Source organism: Pongo abelii, chromosome 3 (assembly GCF_028885655.2).
Source record: "Pongo abelii isolate AG06213 chromosome 3, NHGRI_mPonAbe1-v2.0_pri, whole genome shotgun sequence".
In the NCBI taxonomy this organism is placed as follows: Eukaryota; Metazoa; Chordata; class Mammalia; order Primates; family Hominidae; genus Pongo; species Pongo abelii.
The window spans coordinates 189,313,356-189,335,170 of record NC_071988.2 but is presented as its reverse complement, the minus strand read 5'-3'; the positions used below and the strand labels follow the sequence as shown (position 1 = coordinate 189,335,170).

Below are 21,815 nucleotides of genomic sequence, written 5' to 3'. Positions count from 1 at the left end.
AAAAAAAAAAGAAGGAAAAGAAAAAAAGAAACTGCAACCGTTAACATGAAAGTTTGCTCTCGGTAATAATCCGGAAGCTCACAGCAAACTTTAAATTTTCTGGAATTAAACAGATCTCCCAAGACCTTGTGGATAGATGGCCTTTCTTTAGGGAGGAGCTGAGTCCAGGAGCTTTACAGGGTAGGAAGTCCAGGTATTCTTATTTATTGATGCATAAAGTTTTCCTCAGATCTCGTTTCTCACGTCTGCCTGACAACCCTGGAAATTGTGGAGCAGAGGCAACTGCGAGAGGTAGTACACTTTGTGTTAAATCCAGGAGCAGAGAATGAGCAGGCTGTCTCGCGAACATGAGAACCTCTTCTGGAGGGGAGAGGTTACAAAGCAGATAAGGATTCCCAGGCTAGGAGCTACCTCGTCCTCTGGCTCCAGCCAAGCGTCCTATCCGGAGCCAACTGCAGCTGGGATCCAGCGAGAGGAAGGTGGGATAGGAGGAGGTGGAAGAGGAAAAAAACGGAGGTCGGGGAGGGAGGGGGAACGGAGGGGAGTAATCTGGAGATCCGCGCGCGAAGGGAGGGTGGAGATGGGGGGAGCGCGCCGGGTGCAGGGAGCTGAGTGGACGGCTCGAGACGGCGGCGCGTGCAGTAGCTCCAGAAAGCAGCGAGTTGGCAGAGCAGGGCTGCATTTCCAGCAGGAGCTGCGAGCACAGTGCTGGCTCACAACAAGGTGATGTGCCAGGAAGCGGTTTTGTGCCCGCTCGGGCTGCTGCGGCTGGGGCTTGCTTCCTTATACCCACCTCTCCTCCTCTGGGTCTGCGTGTGTGTGAGTGCCCGGCTTTTGGGGGTAAAGCCTGCGGGGAGGGGACACGCTTGCCTCTGCTTGTCTCCTCCTCCCTCTATCCTCGTCGTTGCTAATGCATGTTTTCCAGGGTCGCCCCTGGCTTCGTACCCCTTATTTGACACTGACATGCCCCCCCACCCCCCGTTGTGTCTCCTCTCCCAGATGCTTAAGGTGTCAGCCGTACTGTGTGTGTGTGCAGCCGCTTGGTGCAGTCAGTCTCTCGCAGCTGCCGCGGCGGTGGCTGCAGCCGTGGGGCGGTCGGACGGCGGTAATTTTCTGGATGATAAACAATGGCTCACCACAATCTCTCAGTATGACAAGGAAGTCGGACAGTGGAACAAATTCCGAGACGTAAGTGCCGCGCACCCCCATCCCCGGGCACACGCGCGCGCTGCTCCGAGGCGGGGGCCGCGGCGGCCGGGTGTGTGTGGTGAGTGGGCTCCGTTTTCTGAGGAGAGGGGTTTAGGGAAACGCCGCGGCGCAGGGCTGCTGGAGAAGTTCACAGTTCCGCTGCCCTCTCCCAGCTGGTTCGAGGGCTTGCTTCTTGGATGCACAGGAGTTCAGGTCTCACCAGGTTCCCACTCTTCCTCCCCCATCCTGCTCTCCCCTGTACCCCCTCCCGGCCCACAAAGGTTACAAAGTGCTGGCTCTACCCTCTCAACTTTTGAACGGTGTTTCTGGCACTGGTAAACACAGCAGATCTGCTTTTGCGTTGTATCGCTACTAAAGTAACTAGGATCGATCCCGTCACTAATGGTCCATTAAGAAATTTGAGGGAGGAGGTAGGAAGATGTAAGATTTATAAATGCCCGCTCTCCAAGGGTGGGAGGATGTTTGGCGGCACCAATAAGGACTCGTTGAACTGCTCCCGCTTACATAAAATTGTCGATCAGATTTGTGCTTCGACATGACTTTAATCCCGAACATCTTTGCAATGCATTTGATTACATTTTATTCCAAAATGAATCACTGCCTTGAACCCTGCGGGAAGGGGTTGCGAGGGCTGGAGGATTGCAGGTGACAGCGATAAAAGAGTTAAACCGTAGACTCCCCTGGGAAGTTTTCAAAAGGGTTATTATGAGGGAGCCAGGTTTAGACACTTGAAGCCAGTGGCCTTAGCTTGCCAGTCATTTTTATTTTCCTCACCTGATCTGAATGGAGCCCAGTAAGAGCTGCTCGCGTACAGAGCGCGGTACAACTGGAAGCCTTAAACTTGGTTGTCCCAGTGAGGAGGCCGCCCTGATGGCTGAATACCGCCCCCAGCCCACCCTTTAAAACGCGGAAGGCCTGAACTGGAGCGAGAGTGATTCCCAGACTCATTGCCAATCCTTACCATGACATTTGAGAGAATTTCTCGTGGAGTCCATCTGCAGTGCATTACGTGGAGATGAGTTAACTTCTTTCATCAGCTCCGACTCAGTCACCATTTGGGAAAATAAATGGGAGCCTAGGCTAGCTTTCATCCTGCCTCCTCTAACCCATTCTCTCAGCCTCTCCATGAAGTAGCTGACAAGCCAAATGTAGCAGAGGGATTCCTGAAGAAACACAAATTTTTACTTTAAAATAGGTTTAGCCATTTGATTGAGAATGTTTAATGGAGAACTTTGCCTACATACTTTATGAACAAAGCTTAAGCATCATTTTATTGCAAAATAAATGCCCTTATAAAAGCATACCCGTTGCATATTTGTTTTAAGTTTACACCAATATTGAGTACAAGCAAAAAGGATAGCGAGTGAGATATTCCTAAACCTAAAGAAAATTTGTTTATCATGCCCTCATTTGGCAAAAAAAAAAAAAACCCAAAAACAAAAACCAAAAAAATGAACACTTTATCAGTATTTGAACAGTGTTTGACATTATGACATTTCATTATTTAATGGCTGCTTTAAAATCTTTTAGAAATGAATTTTTGAAAGACCTCTCAACAGTGGGATATATTTAGTAGATAATACTGGTTGCATGCTGTTTTCTATTTGTTTTGTTTTTGTTTTTTTTTTTTGATAAAATCAACTACACAAGATTCCTCACTGGGAGAATTGTAAGAGTATTACTATCTTAAATGAGAGCAGAGATAAAAGCTTTCTTCTCTAAAATGTATTTTAAATTTTGAATAACTTAGTATTCTTTTACTTTATTCAAATTACTTTATTGAATTATTGAGTGACTTGGACAGTTTGTGAATGTGTTTGACTTAAACTATTGAGACAAGCTGAGTTGCCTATTATAGAGCTAAATATGCTAGAATTTATGGAGTCAATTTCTACAGAGACAGAGTATTTTATTGCTATATCATTCTCAGTTATTCTATGATCTCAAGGAAAAAGTCCATCAAAATTGTACATAAATTTTGAAAAGGATTTACTGATACATTTTATGCAAATATCTGCTTTGAAGTATATACAACACCTAAAAATAAATACTGATTTATTTGAAAAACTTTCATCAGGTTTTAGTATTACCATTTTAGTAAGACAGTTATGTTTTTGCCAAGATGACTTCTGGAGGGAATGGAGCAGATAAATGCCATCATTTTTTACCCTTGAACCACCTGTTGCTTATTATTAACATGATAAAATGTATGCTGACAGTGTGGTTTCTCAAATAATAATTCAGAATGCATAATATATAATCCTTATCTAGACCATCCACCCCATTGCTATTTATGCATATTCTTTCCCTTTTGGGGAATCATTAGCTTAATAATCTTTTCTGTAGCTGTCAGGATGTTATTTTTCAGTTCGTTTTCAGCTGGAAGCACATGGCGATAAGGCATTACTTGAAATACTACTATACTGCATGAATCTACCTTTAAATGTTCAGCATGAGCATTCATATCTCAGATAATGATTTATGTACTCACTTTATATGAGGGCAAAGAAACATGGAATTCTGAACCTCTTATCTGAGAAAAAATTTAACTGAAGTACTTTTGTTTTGTGCTTTTTTCCATAAAATATAATTAATTTTATTTATAAAAAAGCCTTGGGAAGCATCAGCATAATTATTGCTTGGATTAATCCTCATGATTATTTTTTCTTCCTAAGTTACTGTTTTACATAATCAGCACTGTTTAACAAGTGACTCCTTAATGAAAGTTTGAACTGTTCCTTCTTTTGAAATACATTTTAAAACTATCTTAAATAATATTTAAAAATACAATTTAGCATCATATTTTAATTGAATAATTTTAAAAATAAATGTTACTCTTTGTGTATTTGTAATATAAATATGTAAATATAATTGATTTACAATAAAACTTTAGGAACAAAGAGCACGGATAGACTTACGTGAGAGTAGGTGGGCATAAGAACTACTGCCGTTGAGGCTCATCTTCCCAATTTCCTCAATATAAATGCTAGAGAAGCAATGAAAGTAAAGACAAGCTTACAATGAATAGGTATTAACACAGGAGAAACAAGCTTGCAATGAGTAGGTATTAACACAGGAGAAACCTCAAGTATTTTTGACTACTCTATGCTAGCAATGTCTGTTGAATAAAGTTTGTTACCTTTGTTGTCCTTTTGAAGGACACTTGGAGTGTACGACGCTTAATGTTATAGACATAAAGAGCTTTCACTGTTTTGAAAATTATTAATTTATTTGATTATTAGTATAAAAATTCTGATAAAGATTTTAATATCTATGTTTTAGGAAAGCATACAAGTTTCACTTAATCTAAAGATATAGAAAAGTCAACACATTTAAACATAAGAACAGTAGATAGAACCAGCATGCTTTGCTTAGGTTACAATTACGTGATTTTAAAATAAAATAAAATAAAAACTCTCTCAACAGTGGTATATATTCAGTAGATATACTGGTTACATGCTGGTTTTTTTTTTTGGTGGGGGGCTCTGTTGACTAGTGATAAAATTAAGTACACAAGATTCCTCAGTGGGAAAATTGTGGTGTACCATTACTTTCTCCCAGAGCAGGAGTAAAGGGTTCATTCATCCCATTCTTGTGAATATATTAGGAGAATTGGAAATCAGGATCATTATGAGGAAACTGAATTATTAGCTCAAGTGGCTTATGTATTGCATATTTCAAATATTTATATTTTATAGTTTAATTAAACCATACCCTTTATCATGTAATAAATGAGTATGGAATTTGGAACCAATGAATTAATTAGTAATGCATGGTATAATAACATTATCAAAATTATCTATTATGGATTTCACTGAATTACATGAATTAATTAGGAATGACAAAAAAAGATAAAATATGAGAAGCCCTCAAATATTGTATTTTGGAATCAATATAATAAAAACTTAGAAAAAAGAGGAATGATGGCCATGCTAATTTTTAAGTAACTCATACAAATAAAACAGGATTGTACCCTTTAATGGAAATTCAAATAGTTCTAGATTAAATTAAATTTGTTTTTCAACAAAAATACCTGGGGCTCATTCTGAACTTTTTGTTTTAAGGAATGGTTACCATTAGTGTTATGGAAACCATAATCAACTTCAGTTTAGATTTATTCCTTAAGTGATGTTTAATATCCTTTGGATATATTTAATGCAATAATAAAGTTCTACAGTTTAACTTTACAAATTTAACCTTAATGTAAGCTAAAGGACATGTAGAATATTGAGAAAATGTAAAATACAGGCTAACATGTCTCAGAGGCACTCAAATTATAAGTTGACTTTTAAAAAATACCTGATTTGCAGGTGTTGAATAGTAAGCAGAAATTCTTAATTTGTTTTTTCTTTTTATTTGCCTTTTTCATCTAAGGTGAGGTTCTTAAGTGAACAGATTAAGAGATAATGGATGATGGTGAGGGATATTTCCTGGCACTTAGTGGGCTACAGAGGGGTAAAGATTCCCGAGGGTCTATCAACTTCTACTATTGTTAGAAAGTAAATACAACAATGTGTTTCTATGTCTACTCTAAATAAAGTATTCTATGGCTCTACAGGCCATTAAAATTCAAACAATGAGAATCTTTAAGGAATGCTCTCTCAGTACTTTGTTTAGGTTTATGATGTGCCCTGATTATATTTCTTGAGTTACAGGCACACTCTTACGATTGAGGGATCCTCCTTTCTGGCAACAAAGTTGTACTATTATACTTTTCAACAATATGTATCAAAAATAAAATTAAGGATTTATTCGTAATTTGGATATATTTAATAAAGTGAACTACTGTTCTCTCTGTTTAAGAATGCTTTCTCAATAATGGATATCCAGTTCTTACGAAAATGTACATTTTCAGTGTTTCTCACTATGAAACAACATTTGTAACTGTGGTAATAATTACCTATATTTCACTGTAGTTGAGAACATAGGCATTTCTTGGGAATTCTTCACAGTTAATTGAGTGCATTATCATGAGTGTTTTTCTCTCTTTCTTTTGTTTTTTTGGTGATTACGGACACTGGGTTTAGTTCTTAAAAGCTTGTGAATATAGTGTATATATCTGCAGATCAGAGCTGGTGAAGACTGTAGCATGCAGTAGTATTTTTATTGGACTATTATTCATATTGTTTAAATCATGGGGAGATTTAATGGAGAGAGGCAATTGACTTCTTAAGAGAAGCAATAGGCAATCTTTGACAATTCTGGGACCAGTGAGTAACTAAAGCAGCAAAGGGCTAGGCTCTGGCAGCATCCTGACTTTTGTTTTTGTCATCAGGATCCTAGTTAAGCCATGATCACAGTACAAACTCCACACTCCTATTTTTTAGACCTGCTACTACAACCACTACCCTGCTTGCCAGTCAGGATTTAAGTTTGGTTTTGTCATCAGGTATCACATGATGAAGGAAGGCAGGTCAGAGAATGTCCACTGATCTGCTTGTTTCTGGAGGGAATCTTAGCTAGAGCTGGTATCACATTATCAGATTCTGTCAGGAGGTATGAATTGATCATAAAACTTTAGTCGATTTTCCATGGGTTCATCCTAACAGAAATTAAAGAGAAGCAAGCAATACTTTTAACCCTCTAGCTCTCATAACTTCCAGTCAATGACTAGAAAAGTGTAACTAAGTATAAAAGTGTAAGTAAGAGAAACAAATTACTCTGTCTATGTATGTTGTATATGTTTATATGTATTTATGTGTATAGATTCATGCATAAATGTATATCTACATATATGTGTTATATGTGTGTATGTCAAGTTGACAACAGATTAATCTGAAAACAGAGGCAATTATATATTGTGCTATAGGTTTTTTGTATGCGTCAGATATGTGTATAGTTATTACACATAACATGTTGAGTAGAAAGCCAACATCCATCTACCCACCCCCAAAATGTTAAGACATGTTAGGCTTCTTTATTTTTTTTTTCTTTTCCTGGTTAGGTTTTCTGCATCTTATAACTTGAGATGATTTCTTTTACTGTTACATGTGTGGACACAGTGTGCTTTTCTGTTTCTTACAGCTAGTCAGCTTGCTTGGAATTATATATTTAAACTTTTTAGCTAGATATACAAAAGGAACATCGTGTACCGCTATAGAGCATTTATGTTGCTACTCTGACAGTAAGACTTTGGGGTTGGATGCTTTTAGATCTTATGATTGTGACTCAGAGTGACATTTTATGTTCTTATACAACTTTAGTTTTCATGATCTGGGTCATAATTTTATTTCATTTTATGTACTTATTTTTAAAGGCTGATCTTTGACTTCTATAAATACTATCCAAGTCCTGTAAGCTCCTGGAGTATTTATATGTCTTTTTTCATTTCTGAAAATCATTTCATCTTTTCTACTCTTTCTACCTCTTCTAGTTTACAGATTTGGACACCCCATTAGACTGTGAACTCCCTACAGCTACAGATTGTAGTCTCCCTTCCTCTCCACCATCCTACAATTCACCTAGCATTACCACAATAATTGTCTCAGAGTTATCACTAGAAAATACTTACTAAATGAGGTGACATTATATTCAAAATACATTGCCAATTGAAAAATACTTACCTAAAGGTTTTTTAGAGCTGTGTTGTCTTTTATTGGCCAGTTCAATTTCTGGCCACCTCAAGCCCAGTTTTGTAATTTAAATAAAAATTCAATTTTTATAAAATATAAAGTTATAAGTATTGAACCACTTTAGTCCCATAAGTTCCAAAATGTGCCAAATAGAAATGCCGTGTCCAAGCTGTCGTGTCCAGTTTTAGAATGGTCAACAGCAGATGACAATGACATGCATCATGGTGCACCCTCGGCCAGTTGGTTCAATTCTTTTTTCCATAGTTCCTCTTCGACAACATAATTGCGTTGCTCTAACATCTTTAAATATTTTTGCTGCCTAATAGGTAATATCAAGCACTAGCATCTTCTCTTTCTTCTTCAACTACTGAACTTCAATTAATGGTTGTATAGGTAAATCCAGATACTTTACTGACAGTTCAGATTTATTTCTTTCTCTTCCACTTCACTTAAACTGCCAGTGCGCTGGTTAGAGAAAGGTTAAGTTCTGCGGAAAGGAGACCCTGAATCAGAGTACCCGAGTAACGACAGAATTCTGTTTTGCAAGCATGAGAACATCAGGAAGTGGGTGTCCAGGCCTGGGCTTTCAGGGTTACTCTCTCAAGCAAGCTTCTCTATTAATGGCCATTTCCTATCTAACAGGAGGCGTTTAAGAGAAAATCTAGGACAATCACCTTGTCCCAGAATTCACCTGAAAGTCATCACACATTACTTCTACTTGTATCCCACAGGCCTGAACTTAGTTACATGTCAACACCTAGCTACAAGGGATACTGGGAAATTTCATCTTTAATGGGAATGATCAGCACTAAAAGAAAGCAAGCGATACTCAGTACTCAGAGAAAATGTTGGTAACTACGGTATCTGGTTATGCTCTTTCAATCATCTAAATATCTCTTGAAAATATTCTCAGTCTCCACCCCCATGTCCTCTGATGGGAATGTTTTTTTATCATTGCCTGTCAGTTGTTTGCCTCCCTAATCAATCTTTCTTCCAAATTCCATATTATTCCAGTATCCTCTTAGCCATGATGGACATGCTTGAGTAGTGCTTGCTGGGCCAAAACTATGACACCTAGTATCTACTGTTCTAGGTGTAGGAGTTTGGTGGTAAGTAGTAGAGTGCTAATTTCTAAAAGGAAATGTCGAAGGTCAAAACCAAACCAGAGTGTCCAAAAAGCTACCATGTTAAGGAGAGCCTGAATCTACTTACCAATGCTGTTTTCCTTTAGTGAAATCATTTAGCATGACTTCTGTGAAATCTTTTTGAGCTGTGGATCTTTGGTCACAGGAATGGAATTCCCTGTGTTAAGGCATTAATGGTGATTGGTAGGCAAAAATCAGAATTTACTTCTCACATCTCTTAGTTAAAGAACAGGATACTCTCTTGCTGTTACTGGTGTATTTCCTCTGATGCAGAAAAAGGAAAGTACCACTAACACAAACAACATTTTGCTGAAATAATACTAGAAGTGACACCCTTGCCAGGTTCATGCAGCTCTTAGGCTTGAAAGCAAAGAAAACAATCTTTTTGGTTCTAGTATCTCTGGGACAGTTAGGAAATAAAAACTGCAGCAAATCAGATTTGCCAGAATTCCCATACAGGCTTCACTCTTTAGACTTTTTTTTTTCTTAACATAAGGAGATTACTGGCAATTAGAATGCCTGAGCTTCTTAACTGAATCATAAACAGAGATGGTGAATTGCACTGTCTATCAGGTTTTGTTTTTTTGGAGAGATCCTTTATTTTTTCCATCTTCATACTTGCTACAGAAAAACGTTCCAATTTATTTATCATTTTTCATATATATTCATGGCATGATTATATTATAACGGATGATTATATAATTTTGCTTAATATGTTATTCACACATAATTAAATTAATAATAGTAATAATATATTATACAAATATGTAAGGTAAAAGGGTAGGTAAAAAGTCTTCATAAAGTTATTTTTCCCTTGCAGTCATGTCATTTCTCCCAAAGATTGATGCTTTCCCTAATATTCTTCCACCAGAAGTCATCTGGCCTTCAATTTTCTGCTCACAACTGTTTCCTTTATCGAGGAAATAATGGTCTGAATCAGAAATGTTGTCACCCACCTCCAAATATATATTGCAGATTTTTCTATTTATAAATTAAGAATAATGGCCTAATAAAAATTTTTATTCCCTCCTTCAGAAATAGCACCATTATATTTCATTTGTTCATTTATTGGTTTTAAAAGCATCATGTTGAATAAATAATAATAATCTTAAGAATCTGTGAGGTAGATTCTTTCTGTTTTTATATGTGGCTTGTATATTTTGGAAACTTTTAAGCCATATTATCACTCTTATTGTAAAACAGAGATAATTAAATTCAGTATTCTGTTTTCATAACTGTTTGATTAGAAAAGTTATTTATTATTTAAATTATGCTATTTCAATATAGAAAAGAAAGTTTTGGACGGGTGCGGTGGCTCATGCCTGTAATCCCAGCACTTTGGGAGGCTGAGGTGGGCAGATCTTGAGGTCAGGAGATCGAGACCATCGTGGCCAACATGGTGAAATCTCGTCTCTCCTAAATACACAAAAATTAGCTGAGTGTGGTGGCACATGCCTGTAATCCCAGCTACTCGGGAGGCTGAGGCAAGAGAATCGCTTGAACCAGGGAGTTGGAGGTTGCAGTGAGCTGAGATCGTGTGCCTGTACTCCAGCCTGGCAATAGAGCAAGACTCAGTCTTTAAAAAAAAAAAAAAAAAGTTTAAGTACCTTTTTATTGCATTTATCTGTATTATATATATTTTTTGTTAGGTTTGAACATTTGGTAGCTTGGTTTACTGTTGATTAGGAAATTAATTAGGAAAAAACTTACATTTGGTATACATGACTATTTTAAGCAATCAAATAACGAGTGGCATATACAAAAATTGCTTCTTTTTCCACAGCATTCTCTTAAGCATTTTTATGTGGATTTAGAAAGAACTATACGCTAATGTTTCTGTTTTCAGATTGTTATAGCATTTCATCAGTAAAATATCCCACATCTTTATCTACATTTTTGAATATGCAAGGACAAATAAACTCTATTTTAACTTTTCCATACTATTTTATCATGGATTCCTCTTTTTGTCTTATTTTATTCTCTGAAAATTCCAGCTAACTATGGTAATTAAGTTTAAACACAATGTCTTTAATAGTGCACTAAACATGTGTATAGTAAGCAAGATGACAAAGATAATAAAAATGAAAAAATATATGTTAGAAAACTATGATGTCAGAATTTATAAAGTAAATACAACTTTATTAGATATTTGATGGAAAAATTTTAAAATATTTTAATTTAATTAATGGCTGTTTTTCTAACCAAATTACATTTAAAAATAAGTTAAATCCACAAATAGTCTGTATTTTATATGTGAATAGGGTACTCAAAATTTGACTCACTATGGCTATAGAGAATGATGATGGTAAAAATGCAGTCACCCAAAATATCAAATGAGGTAAGAACTAAAAATTTTATAAGAAAAATATAATGACAGACTCTTCCTTGTCTAGAAATTGATAATAATGTAATAATAACAAGCACTTTAATACAGCCTATCACATGCAAGGAGTATTATAAGTTCACTTTTAATTTAATTTTTTAGAAATAAGGACTGGCTATATTGCCCAAGCTGGTCTCGAACTCCTAGGCTCAAGTGGTCTTCCTACCTTGGCCTCCCCAGGTGCTGGGATTACAGGCGTGATCCACTGTGCCGGACTAGTTTTTAAAAATGTATTAATTAGTAATATCCCCATATGGAATGTGCAACTGTTAATCCATTGTGCAGCTGAGAAAACTCAGGGCCAAGATCACACAGCTAGTATCAGTCAGGGCTCTCTCCAGTAGTAGAATTTTGGCTCCAAAGACTTTGTCCTTAAACACAGAAGATTAATGCTTCTTCATCTGTGTTAATGCTGTTTTGGGTCTGTGTTATATGCTAGGCACTTTAAATATATTATCCCACTTAATATGATATCTATCTCTCTCTATATATAATATAATATATCTCTCTATAAATATATATTATATATAAACATATATATAAATATAACATATATAAATATACATATGCATATATATATTCATATATATTCAAATATATATATTCATATATAAATATAGAAATATGCTTATATATGAATATTCATATTTATAAATGACTTTATAAATACATATTTATAAATGAATATATAAATATATATTTATGAATTGATATAAAATATATTATATATTATATTATATATTCACATATAAAATATACATTATATATTCATATATAAAATATATATTCATATAAAATATGTATAATATATATTATATGTTTACATATTTATATATTCATATATAAACATATCTATGTTTATATATTTATATATTCATATATAAATATATAATATCTGTATATTTATATATTCATATATAAATATATAATATCTGTATATTTATATATTCATATATAAATATATAATATCTGTTTGTATATTTATATATTCATATATAAATATATATCTATGTTTATATATAAATATATAACATATGTTTATATATAAATATATAACATGTTTATATATCATATATTCATCTACGAATACATATATATTTTATATATGTATTCGTAGATGAATATATAACATATATGTTTATATATAAATATATATAATTTTTAATTGTGGTAAAAAGCACGACATAAAATTTACTATATTAGCCATTTTTAAGTGTATAATTCAGTAGTGTCAAGTATATTCACATTGTTTTGCAACCAATCTCCAGAACTTTTTCATTGCAGAACTGAAACTTTATACTCATTTAACCACATGCCATTTCACCCTTCCTCCAGCCCCTGGTAACAACCATTCTACTTTTTGTTTCTACGAATTTGGCTACTTTAGATATATAGGTGGAACAATAGTATTTGTCTGTTTGTTACTGGCTTCTGTTAGCATAACATCCTCAAGTTTCAACCATGTTGTGGCATGTGACAGGGTTTCCTTTTTCTTAAAAGACTGAACAATATTCCATTGTATGTATATTTTACATTTATCCACTTATCTGTCAATAAAAAACCTTGGGTTACTTCTACCTCTTTGCTATTGTAAATAATGCTGCTATGAACATAGGTATGCGAATATTTCTTCAAGATCCTGCTTTCAGTTATTTGGATATATACTCAGAAGTGGAATTGCTGGATCATCTGATAATTTTGTTTGTAATTTTTTTAGGAACTGCCATACTGTTTTCCGTGGTGGTTACGCTGTTTAACAGTCCTACTCACAATGGATAAGGGTTCCAATTTTTTTGCACCCTTGCTAACACTTGTTAATTTACATTTTGTTGCTGTTGTTGTTGTTAGTAGCCATCTGAATGGATGTGAGTTGATATTGTGGTTTTGATTTGCATTGCCCTAATGATTAGTAATGTTGAGCATATTTTCATATACTTGTTAGCCACTTGTACAGCATTTCTGAAGAAATGTCTGCTCAAGTCCTTTGCCCATTTTTAATTGGGTTACATGTTTTTCTTTTTGATAAAATCTTTTAACAATCAAAAAAGTAGATTATTAATCTTCTTTCACAAATAAAGTAACTCAGTATCAGCAAGCTTAATCAACCTGCTCAAAATCAGTGAAGTTTGAAACGACTTTCTAACGCTAAAGACCATGTTTTTTTTTAACCGTTGACCACTTTAAAACAATTACTACAGAGAGCTCGAATTGCTTTTTTTGTTGTATTATATTATATTATATTATATTATTTATTTTTTAAGAGACAGCAATTTGCTCTGTTGCGCAGGCTTCAGTGCAGTGGTGTCATCGTAGCTCACTGCAGCGGGAAACTCCTGGGCTCAAGTGATCCTCCCACTTTCGCTTCGCAAGTAGCTGGAACTACAGGCGTGTACCACCTTGTGTGGCTAATTTTTTTTTTTTTTTAATTTTTTGTAGAGACTGGGGTTTCACTTTGTTGCCTAGGCTGGTCTCAAACTCTTAGGCTCAAGCCATCCTCTCGCCTCAGCCTCCCAGAGTGTTGGGATTACAGGCATGGCACATTGTGCCTGGCTTGGTTTTCTATCTTTTGACATACAGTTGGTCCTTTTAAACGGTCACATTGACTGTCTATTTTCTTTCCTGCTAGACCAAGGAATTGATTAAGGTTTGAAATTTGTATTAGAATTTATTGTCCTTTATACAGAATCACCATGATCTTGCTATAATTTGATCAGTATGTCTTGAAGCTGCAGTAGGAAACTTCTAGTTGCCTGTCCTTCATTAGTCTTACAAATGTCAGTAGTTTCAAATCACATACTGTTCAAATAGTAATGTTTATCCCTACAGAGGTACTATATTTGGCAACAGCATATTACTGGCATTTTTATTACTGACCTTTTTTGATATCAAAGTGCAGGTCTGAATATCTTATGTAGTCAGAAATAGCTGTTAAAAGAAATACTAGGCTGGATGGGATGGCTCACGCCTGTTAATTCCAGAACTTCCAGAGGCCAAGGTGGAAGGATGACTTGTGGCCAGGAGTTTGAGACCAGCCTGAGCAACAAAGCCAGACCTCATCTCAGCAAAAATTCAAAAAAAAAAAAATTAGCTGGGTGTGGTGGCACATGCCTATTGTCCTAGCTATTCAAGAGGCTGAGGTGGGAGGATTGCTTCATCCAGGAGGTGGAGGCTGCAGTGAGCCGTGATCACACCACTGAACTGCAGCCTGGATGGCAGAGTGAGATCCTGTCTCAAAAAAAAGTTCTTACAGTATCTGTTGTTTGGATTATAAGTTTAACATCTTCAGAAGCTGTTTTTTAAGTGTTACTGTGCCTAATTTTTAATTTCTACAGTTGTGCCGCCACCCCCCCCCTTTTCTTGGCTGAAGAGAATTTGACTTCTTCCTATTATCAAATTATATAAAATGGAAAAAGGAATTATTTTCTTTAATTAAATTCTAGGATTCACAACTTATTATCATATGTAATCAACATACATATCATTTGTAATACAACATAAGTGTAACCATTGTTGAATGGGTTCTGAGAAAACCTAGCAATCTCTGTCCTAGTAGAAAACATAGTTTTCTGTTTTCCATGTTGAATATCAAAGAGAGATGTAATGTTATTGACTTAAAAAAATGAAATCCTATCATATATAAGATAGGTTGGAATATATGTAAGTTTTTAAGACTATTTTGTTGTCTACATATATTTTGAAGTCCTCTACATCTAGAATTTCATTTAAGATATTATGAACAATAACACTGAACATGGGTTCTGTTTTGGAGATTTTAGCATAAAAGCAAAATTAATTTGCTGCTACACTGAAGAAAATATAAATTTGAGTAAATTAAAATTCAATAATTTCTGTAATTTATTTTTAAGTTACAGAGAACTTAATGCTAAATTTTACACTAAGTATTTATGTGAAATAAATGATTATATGGAATATTCTCTGACAAAAATTAAAATAAATCTTTCAGTCAACTTGAAATCTTTATGTTGAGTGTTCTAGATAATTTTGTGAGTTCTTTATTCTTAGCATAAGTAAAAGCTCATTTAGCAGGAATGAGAAAGGAACCAAAAATGCCACAACTCAATCTAATTAATTGTCTTCTGATATGTAAAACATTGCAGGGCATTGTGCGCCTGAATACTGGTAAAATATTAGATATACCTCCTAAAAATAGTAATTTAATAGTCCCTTAATCACAGCTCACTTTTACTTTTCTATTACCAAACTACTTTGTGACTTTCAAAATATTTACATAGGGTACGATAGGCAAGATACTCTGAAATACAAGCTTGCTAATTGCCTTGGCACATGGTATTAGCATCTGCTGAGAATCAGTTTTAGAATATCAGGACAATATTTATAGCCTTTCATGGCATACAGTATAGTGTGAAATTATAGACAACCTCCTAGTCTTCCAGTAAAGCTGCCTAAGGTGCCCTTGGCAACATCTTATATTCTCCTTGGATGTCCCTGAGGCAGTCAGATTCATCTAAAATGAACAATCCCTGAGGCAAAACTTTTCTAGAACATTGTATCAACAGCATTAACCTAGTATTACCTGAGACATTTTTCCTTGACATAAAATATATTTTTGGGGGGTTGAGATGTTATACACTTTATAGTTTTAAAGAACTATTGTACTTACTGAAACTGTGAATTAAACGCACACTCCACACTGATAACTAGGGAAGAACTAGTTTGGAAGCTGTGAAATTTGAAAGTAACACTAGGCAAAGGAGTATTTGTACATAGACCACACATTTAGTACATTATCTTTGGAATTTCTTTTTGATTATGCTAACTTTCTTTGCTAATGTTATTGTCATTTAAAATTGTTTATTTCAGAATTTAAAGTTTTTTTGTCTTTAGTTTACATATTTTTCTAGATAAAAATTTTTTAAAATGGGAAGGTTGTCTATGGGGAATGACATGTTTAATTCAGATGACAAATTAGTAGTCAAGATAGGAAAAAATATCCCACATTCGTTTTTAGGAACTAAAATATATTAAAAATTTTTAAATGTATACCATGAACCAAGTTTTGAATATGTTTGAGAAGCATAGGCAATTTTTAGGTCAGTGAATGAGATCTCGACATCTAATTTCAGAACTGCTTTGTTTGCTTTGAGTCGCTGAAAGCTACCTGGCTTTGCTACAAGAAGTCTTATGTTTACTCTTGGAAGGAGTGCCTCTTTATTGAATATGCTGTTTGCTCTAATGTGTGGATTCTAGAGGATCCTTGGCATCAGCCTCAAAGGTGACAAAAGCACCCCTGGTGCTAGTTGCTACTCTTGAACTAGGATCAGAAGTCAAGTAAAACGTCAAAACATCATCTGAGGCCAAGTTAATGTTTACTGGGGATCTCAGACACTTACTTTGCTATTAACACACGATTATTTTTTAGCTAAGAGCAGTTCCCTGACTTCTGATTGTTCAGCCTATGTGCCCCTGAATAGCTTTTAAGTGCTATTCAGAAATGTGCCATGTTAGAAACATAAGAAAGCTTATGTTCTTGTAGTAATAGTTCTTGTAAGTGGTAGGCAGTTAGTTGCATGATTTAGGAGTTGTAATTAAAAAAAGTTTGTTCTTAGTTATTGGACTTTGATAACTTAATTTTCACCTTTTTATTTTTGGACTATACTGTGATGTTTCTGATTTGTGTTTGTTGTTTGCTAAAACCCTTTTGGTTTGTGGGTTTAAATTTTTTTTTACTTTAATGAAACCGTATATTTAAATAACTTCCTCCTAGATGGCATAATAAAAAATCCATAGTTTAATTTTTATAGCAATGTTGCAATATTTATATCATGTATAGCCATTTAGTATGTGAAAATATGTATTTCAGATTGAGTTTTAAATTGGGCACACTTTATATTATCCACCACCAAGTTTCTTTCTTAAATAAATATTGGCTAAATCACCTAATCATCAAAATAAGCTGTGTAAAGGACATATTAATAGAATTTTGTATGTTATACAAATTTGTGGTAGCATATTTTTTAGGTTTTTGAAATATTTTCATATACAGTCTTCTCTCAGTATCCACGGGGAATTGGTTCCAGGACACCCCCACCAGGAGAGATACCAAAATCCGTGGATCCTCAAGTCCCTAATATAACACAATATAGTATTTGCATGTAACCTACACTTATTCTCCCATATACTTTAAATTACCTCTAGAGTACTTATAATACCTTATACAGTATAAATGCTATGTAAATAGTTGCTTTACTGTATTTTTTAGGAAAAAATACCAAGAAACAAACAAAAAAAAAGTCTGTACATGTTCAGTAGAGAGGCAACCATCCACTCTTTTTTTCCTTGGTATTTTCAGCCTGTGGTTGGTTGAATGCATGGATGTGAAATTCATGGATACAGAGGGTCAACCGTATTACAATTTTCAACTGAAATAACCTTGTAAATAAAATTGTCCAACTAGTTAAGGATATTCAAATTATTATTTAACAAACTTTTGTTTAATTCTTTTTGAAGTTTACGTTCATTAATAAAAGGCAAATAAAGTAGCCACATAAATTTTTTTTCACAGTGTTTAACAAATTGTTTTTTGTTCTTTAACAAAGCCATTGGATAAGACAATTTGTACATGTGTTTAGTTTGGCAAAGTAGTTTCTCTCTAGTCTCTGATCTTATTTATATTGATTTTAGGATTTCTCTGTACTATTGTCATTCAATTATGAGTGTTTACTTTTGCAACATAATTGATAAAGTGTTTCTACATGTATTAAACTGATGCTTTTCCAAAGCTAATCTTCTGGGCCAAAAATCCTTAGTTATTTTGGGGTACAGAAACTCAGAATTTGAAGATATCTATGGTCACTTTTTCAGAAAATACTTAGATATAAAAAAAATTGTGTATAATATTCAGAGAATTCGCAGTTCTCAGCTGTGATTATTTAAAGCGTAGGTAAAAGTGAGCTGTGCAATGCCATCATTTCTACAGAACACAACTCTTAAAGCTATGCAAAAAAAATTTAAATGACCTTGCAATTACAGGAAGTTTATTATTGACGATATCTTGGACTCTTGTCTTCCTCCTCAGTGTTCCCAATCAAATCACTTGCATATCCTCTCAGGGTCTTCTCTGCAGTATTTTTCAAATCCAAGACTGTTCACTCTTCTTTGGGCCAGATCCTCATTATCCATCCCTTAGGCTAGTCTTGTAGTTAACCTTCATGTTTTCAGGATTCGCCCTGTCTGCAAGTACCAATAATACTTTTTTGAACAATTTTTTTTCCCCAAATCATAGTTCCGATCTTGTTCTGTTTAAAATCTTCTATTCATCCTTTAATTTATTACAGAGTAGGATTGCATATAGCTGCAACTGTAAGTTGCCTTCCAAAAATCTGTAAACGGTATTTTTTTCGGTGGGATAAACCGCAAACTCCACATAATGGAGCAGTTCATATATATGTATAGCCACGTTAGAGGGAGATCATGTGATTCCTAAGTCTACTGGAGACTCTTCAAATATTGTAACATATACTTGGAGGGTGGCTGTTCATCAGAAGAAGTCTGAAGTGAGACACAGAAAAATCATTTACCCAGGCAAGCTTTGCCAGTACTAAGGAAAGACAGTGGTCGTTTCTAACATTACTCTAATGCTCTACAACATGTACAGGTCAAAAATTTTCCTTTCTTCAATTCCATGCTCACCCAGCAAATTTCTGATTTTAATGTAGCTCAGCCTCAGGGAGCAAATGTACCAGTCTTCCTGACACATGTTTTCTGCTGACAGAACAAGGTTTCTGAGGCTTTAGGGCTGAAGGCCAAATCATGGATGGTGGGAAATTCATCAAGATAATACTGCAGTGTGAGCTCTTTCACAGGCAGCCAGGATGTTCCTGATGATAGGTCTCACCAGAAGCTTTCTATTCAAATATCAACACCAAACAACATCCAAATTTCCTATTCCCAAATCCAAAAGCTCTTCATACCTGCCTCCAAACCATATTTGCTTTCTTATCCTTGTTTCCTCTTTCATGCATTCTTCACACAAATCAGGTATCACCTATCTTCACGCCACATTTGCTGCTCTTTCTTTTTTTGTGTCTTCCTCACAGTGAGTTTTTCGTCTAGAAAAGGCGGCCTTTGCCCTGTTATGTATCTCATTCTCATTTTTCATGACTTATTTTTATGTTTTCCTTTTTCCATGACCTCTTCCATGATTACTATAGTCACATGCAACCTGTCTTTTTCATGAGTCCCTGAAGCACTTTTTGAAAGGCGGTGTCAGTAGTGGAAAGAGCCATGTTTCTTAAGAGTTCTGTATCTTGCATTCCAGGAGTGCAGAAGGAATAGTCATAAAACATTCAAATATGGGTAAGTGAAGCAAACTGTAACCTGTTCTTTGCAGATCAAGTATAGGAGTTAGTAGTTAGTATAAATACCCCAACCCAGGTTAATATTATTAGTTGATAACACAACCTTTTATCTTATTTCTTCTGTAGAAATTTTCTATTGATCCTGGCAGTTACGGAGCACATGTTCATTTTTAATTTCTAGACAGTCTTTCCTAAATTTTGATTTTTGCATTTAAACTCTCATTTACTTTACAAGAACACTGTAACTTTTTACTATCATGTTTGAACTACAGTAAATATATAGAGTAAATAAATATATATACAGTAAATATATATATGTATATTATCAAGGGTTCGCCATGGCATATGCAACATGTTTTTGCTCTTCCAAGCAGCCAACTCCTGGTCTATAATTACTATGAAAATGTCAACAGTAGGCTGCTGGATTTCTGCCATAAGTCATCACATAAAGTAGCTGCACCAAGGTAAGCTTTCAAACCTAGAGAAAGGGTTCTCACTGCATCTTGTCTGAACTCAAACTTTCTAAAAATGAGAAACATTTTAGGTAAGAAGAAACACTGGTGAACTGCTATTAAGACTCAAATGATTCATTCTAAGATTCACCCTAAGATTAATTCTCTGTGCATAAAATTACAGAAAAGTGAAATTTATAGACTTTATTTTTCCTGGAAAAACATCAATTTTAAGATAACTTTTAAACCTGACTTTATAATAAAAATATAATGTTAAGAACAATCACTTGGGGAAAACCAAATGATTGTTATTGAGAAGACAAATAATCTAATGTGTATTAAGTAATGTGAAGTTGTATTCATGAATTTTAAAAATGACAGTGTTTTTAGTACCGCAAACAAAATTGAAATAATAATTTCTCACAAAACTTTTTTTTTTCTATTTGCTGATAATGTTATAGTGTTATGCATTCAACTCTGGAGAATCTAAAATACTAATGAGAGACAAGTGGGTTTATAATCTATGCTATATAGTTACTTAAAAAAGATAACGACAAATATTTTTATAGGTATTTTAGTCTTTAAACTACATAAAAACAGTAGTAACAACAAATACAATACTGAAACCGTTACAACTACTACCTATTGGGTGGATTCATGATGGTGTGCTTTGCTATATTCTTAAAACCTTCTCTAAATTTACATCTTGGAAGACATCCTCAACCAATATAATAAAGGTTGCATCTTTGCATCTACACTTATAAAATCAAAAGCAGAAATGAGGCCTTTGAGAACATAATTTGGTATCAAATCATGGACTCCAATTTCTTGAATATTACCATAGCATTTTATAGTTTAGGATTATAGTGTTTCAATTTTCATCATTATAAAAAAGAAAAATATTTAAATCAAGCAGTCTTGTGACAGTGCAATAGATTAACTCATTTGTGAGATGAAATGCCACCTTGACGTTTACAATTTTTTATGGCGACTGCTTATTGGTATTGTGATCTGATATGTTATATATTTTGTGCTCTTTTGTAAAATTTCTAAAGATTCAAGATTCACCAGGTGTCATCTTTTAGGATTTCATCATCAAACACTGGTAATACAAGGTAGTTGAATGTATTTATATTGAAGCCTTGATGTTTTGACTTACAATTGGTGTTGAAATTGATCATGGGGGAAAAAAGAGATTTCTATTTCCTCCATTATATTTAGATGATTATTTCTGGCAATAGTGTTTATGTTTCAAACTCTAGCTCCATTTTATCCATAAAGTAGCAGATGATACTGGTGAAAAGACAAAATGAAAGACCACAATAAAAGAAAAATTTTCTTGTTAAATATTTAAGTTTTCTCAGTTATGGGGAGAGTTAATTTTATAATATCACATAACCTTTTTTATAATGTTATCATTAACGCAATTTGTGACATGAAAAAAGCAAGAATATTTAATATCATCAAATAGAAAAGATTTAAAAATAGTTACAATTTTGAATAAACTGTGACATATCTCTGTGGCATTCTGGCTCCATGTAACACAGAATTGCATCTGCTTTTGCACAAACACAGGAAGAAATTGCACATGTAAACAGTTTTATTCCATGGACAAAAATAGAACATTAAGTTGATTTTCCCTAGCAAGGAACTGAGGCCTAGAAGAGCAACTTTGCCATTTACTTTGCCATCAATGAGCATAGGCTGACACCAGG

General features: G+C 34.5%; 1 protein-coding gene across 3 annotated transcripts in view; it reads left to right on the top strand.

Annotated features, from left to right (window-relative positions):
- The first annotated feature begins 374 nt into the window (after positions 1-374).
- SPOCK3 (SPARC (osteonectin), cwcv and kazal like domains proteoglycan 3) overlaps positions 375-21,815 on the top strand; it is a 511,232-nt gene continuing 489,791 nt past the window's right edge. The window contains exons 1-2 of one of the 3 annotated variants that reach the window (XM_054553197.1): positions 375-479; positions 1,000-1,188. In XM_054553197.1, the coding sequence (XP_054409172.1) occupies positions 1,000-1,188 (189 nt within the window). In that variant the 5' untranslated portion in view covers positions 375-479. 3 annotated transcript variants of the gene reach the window in all.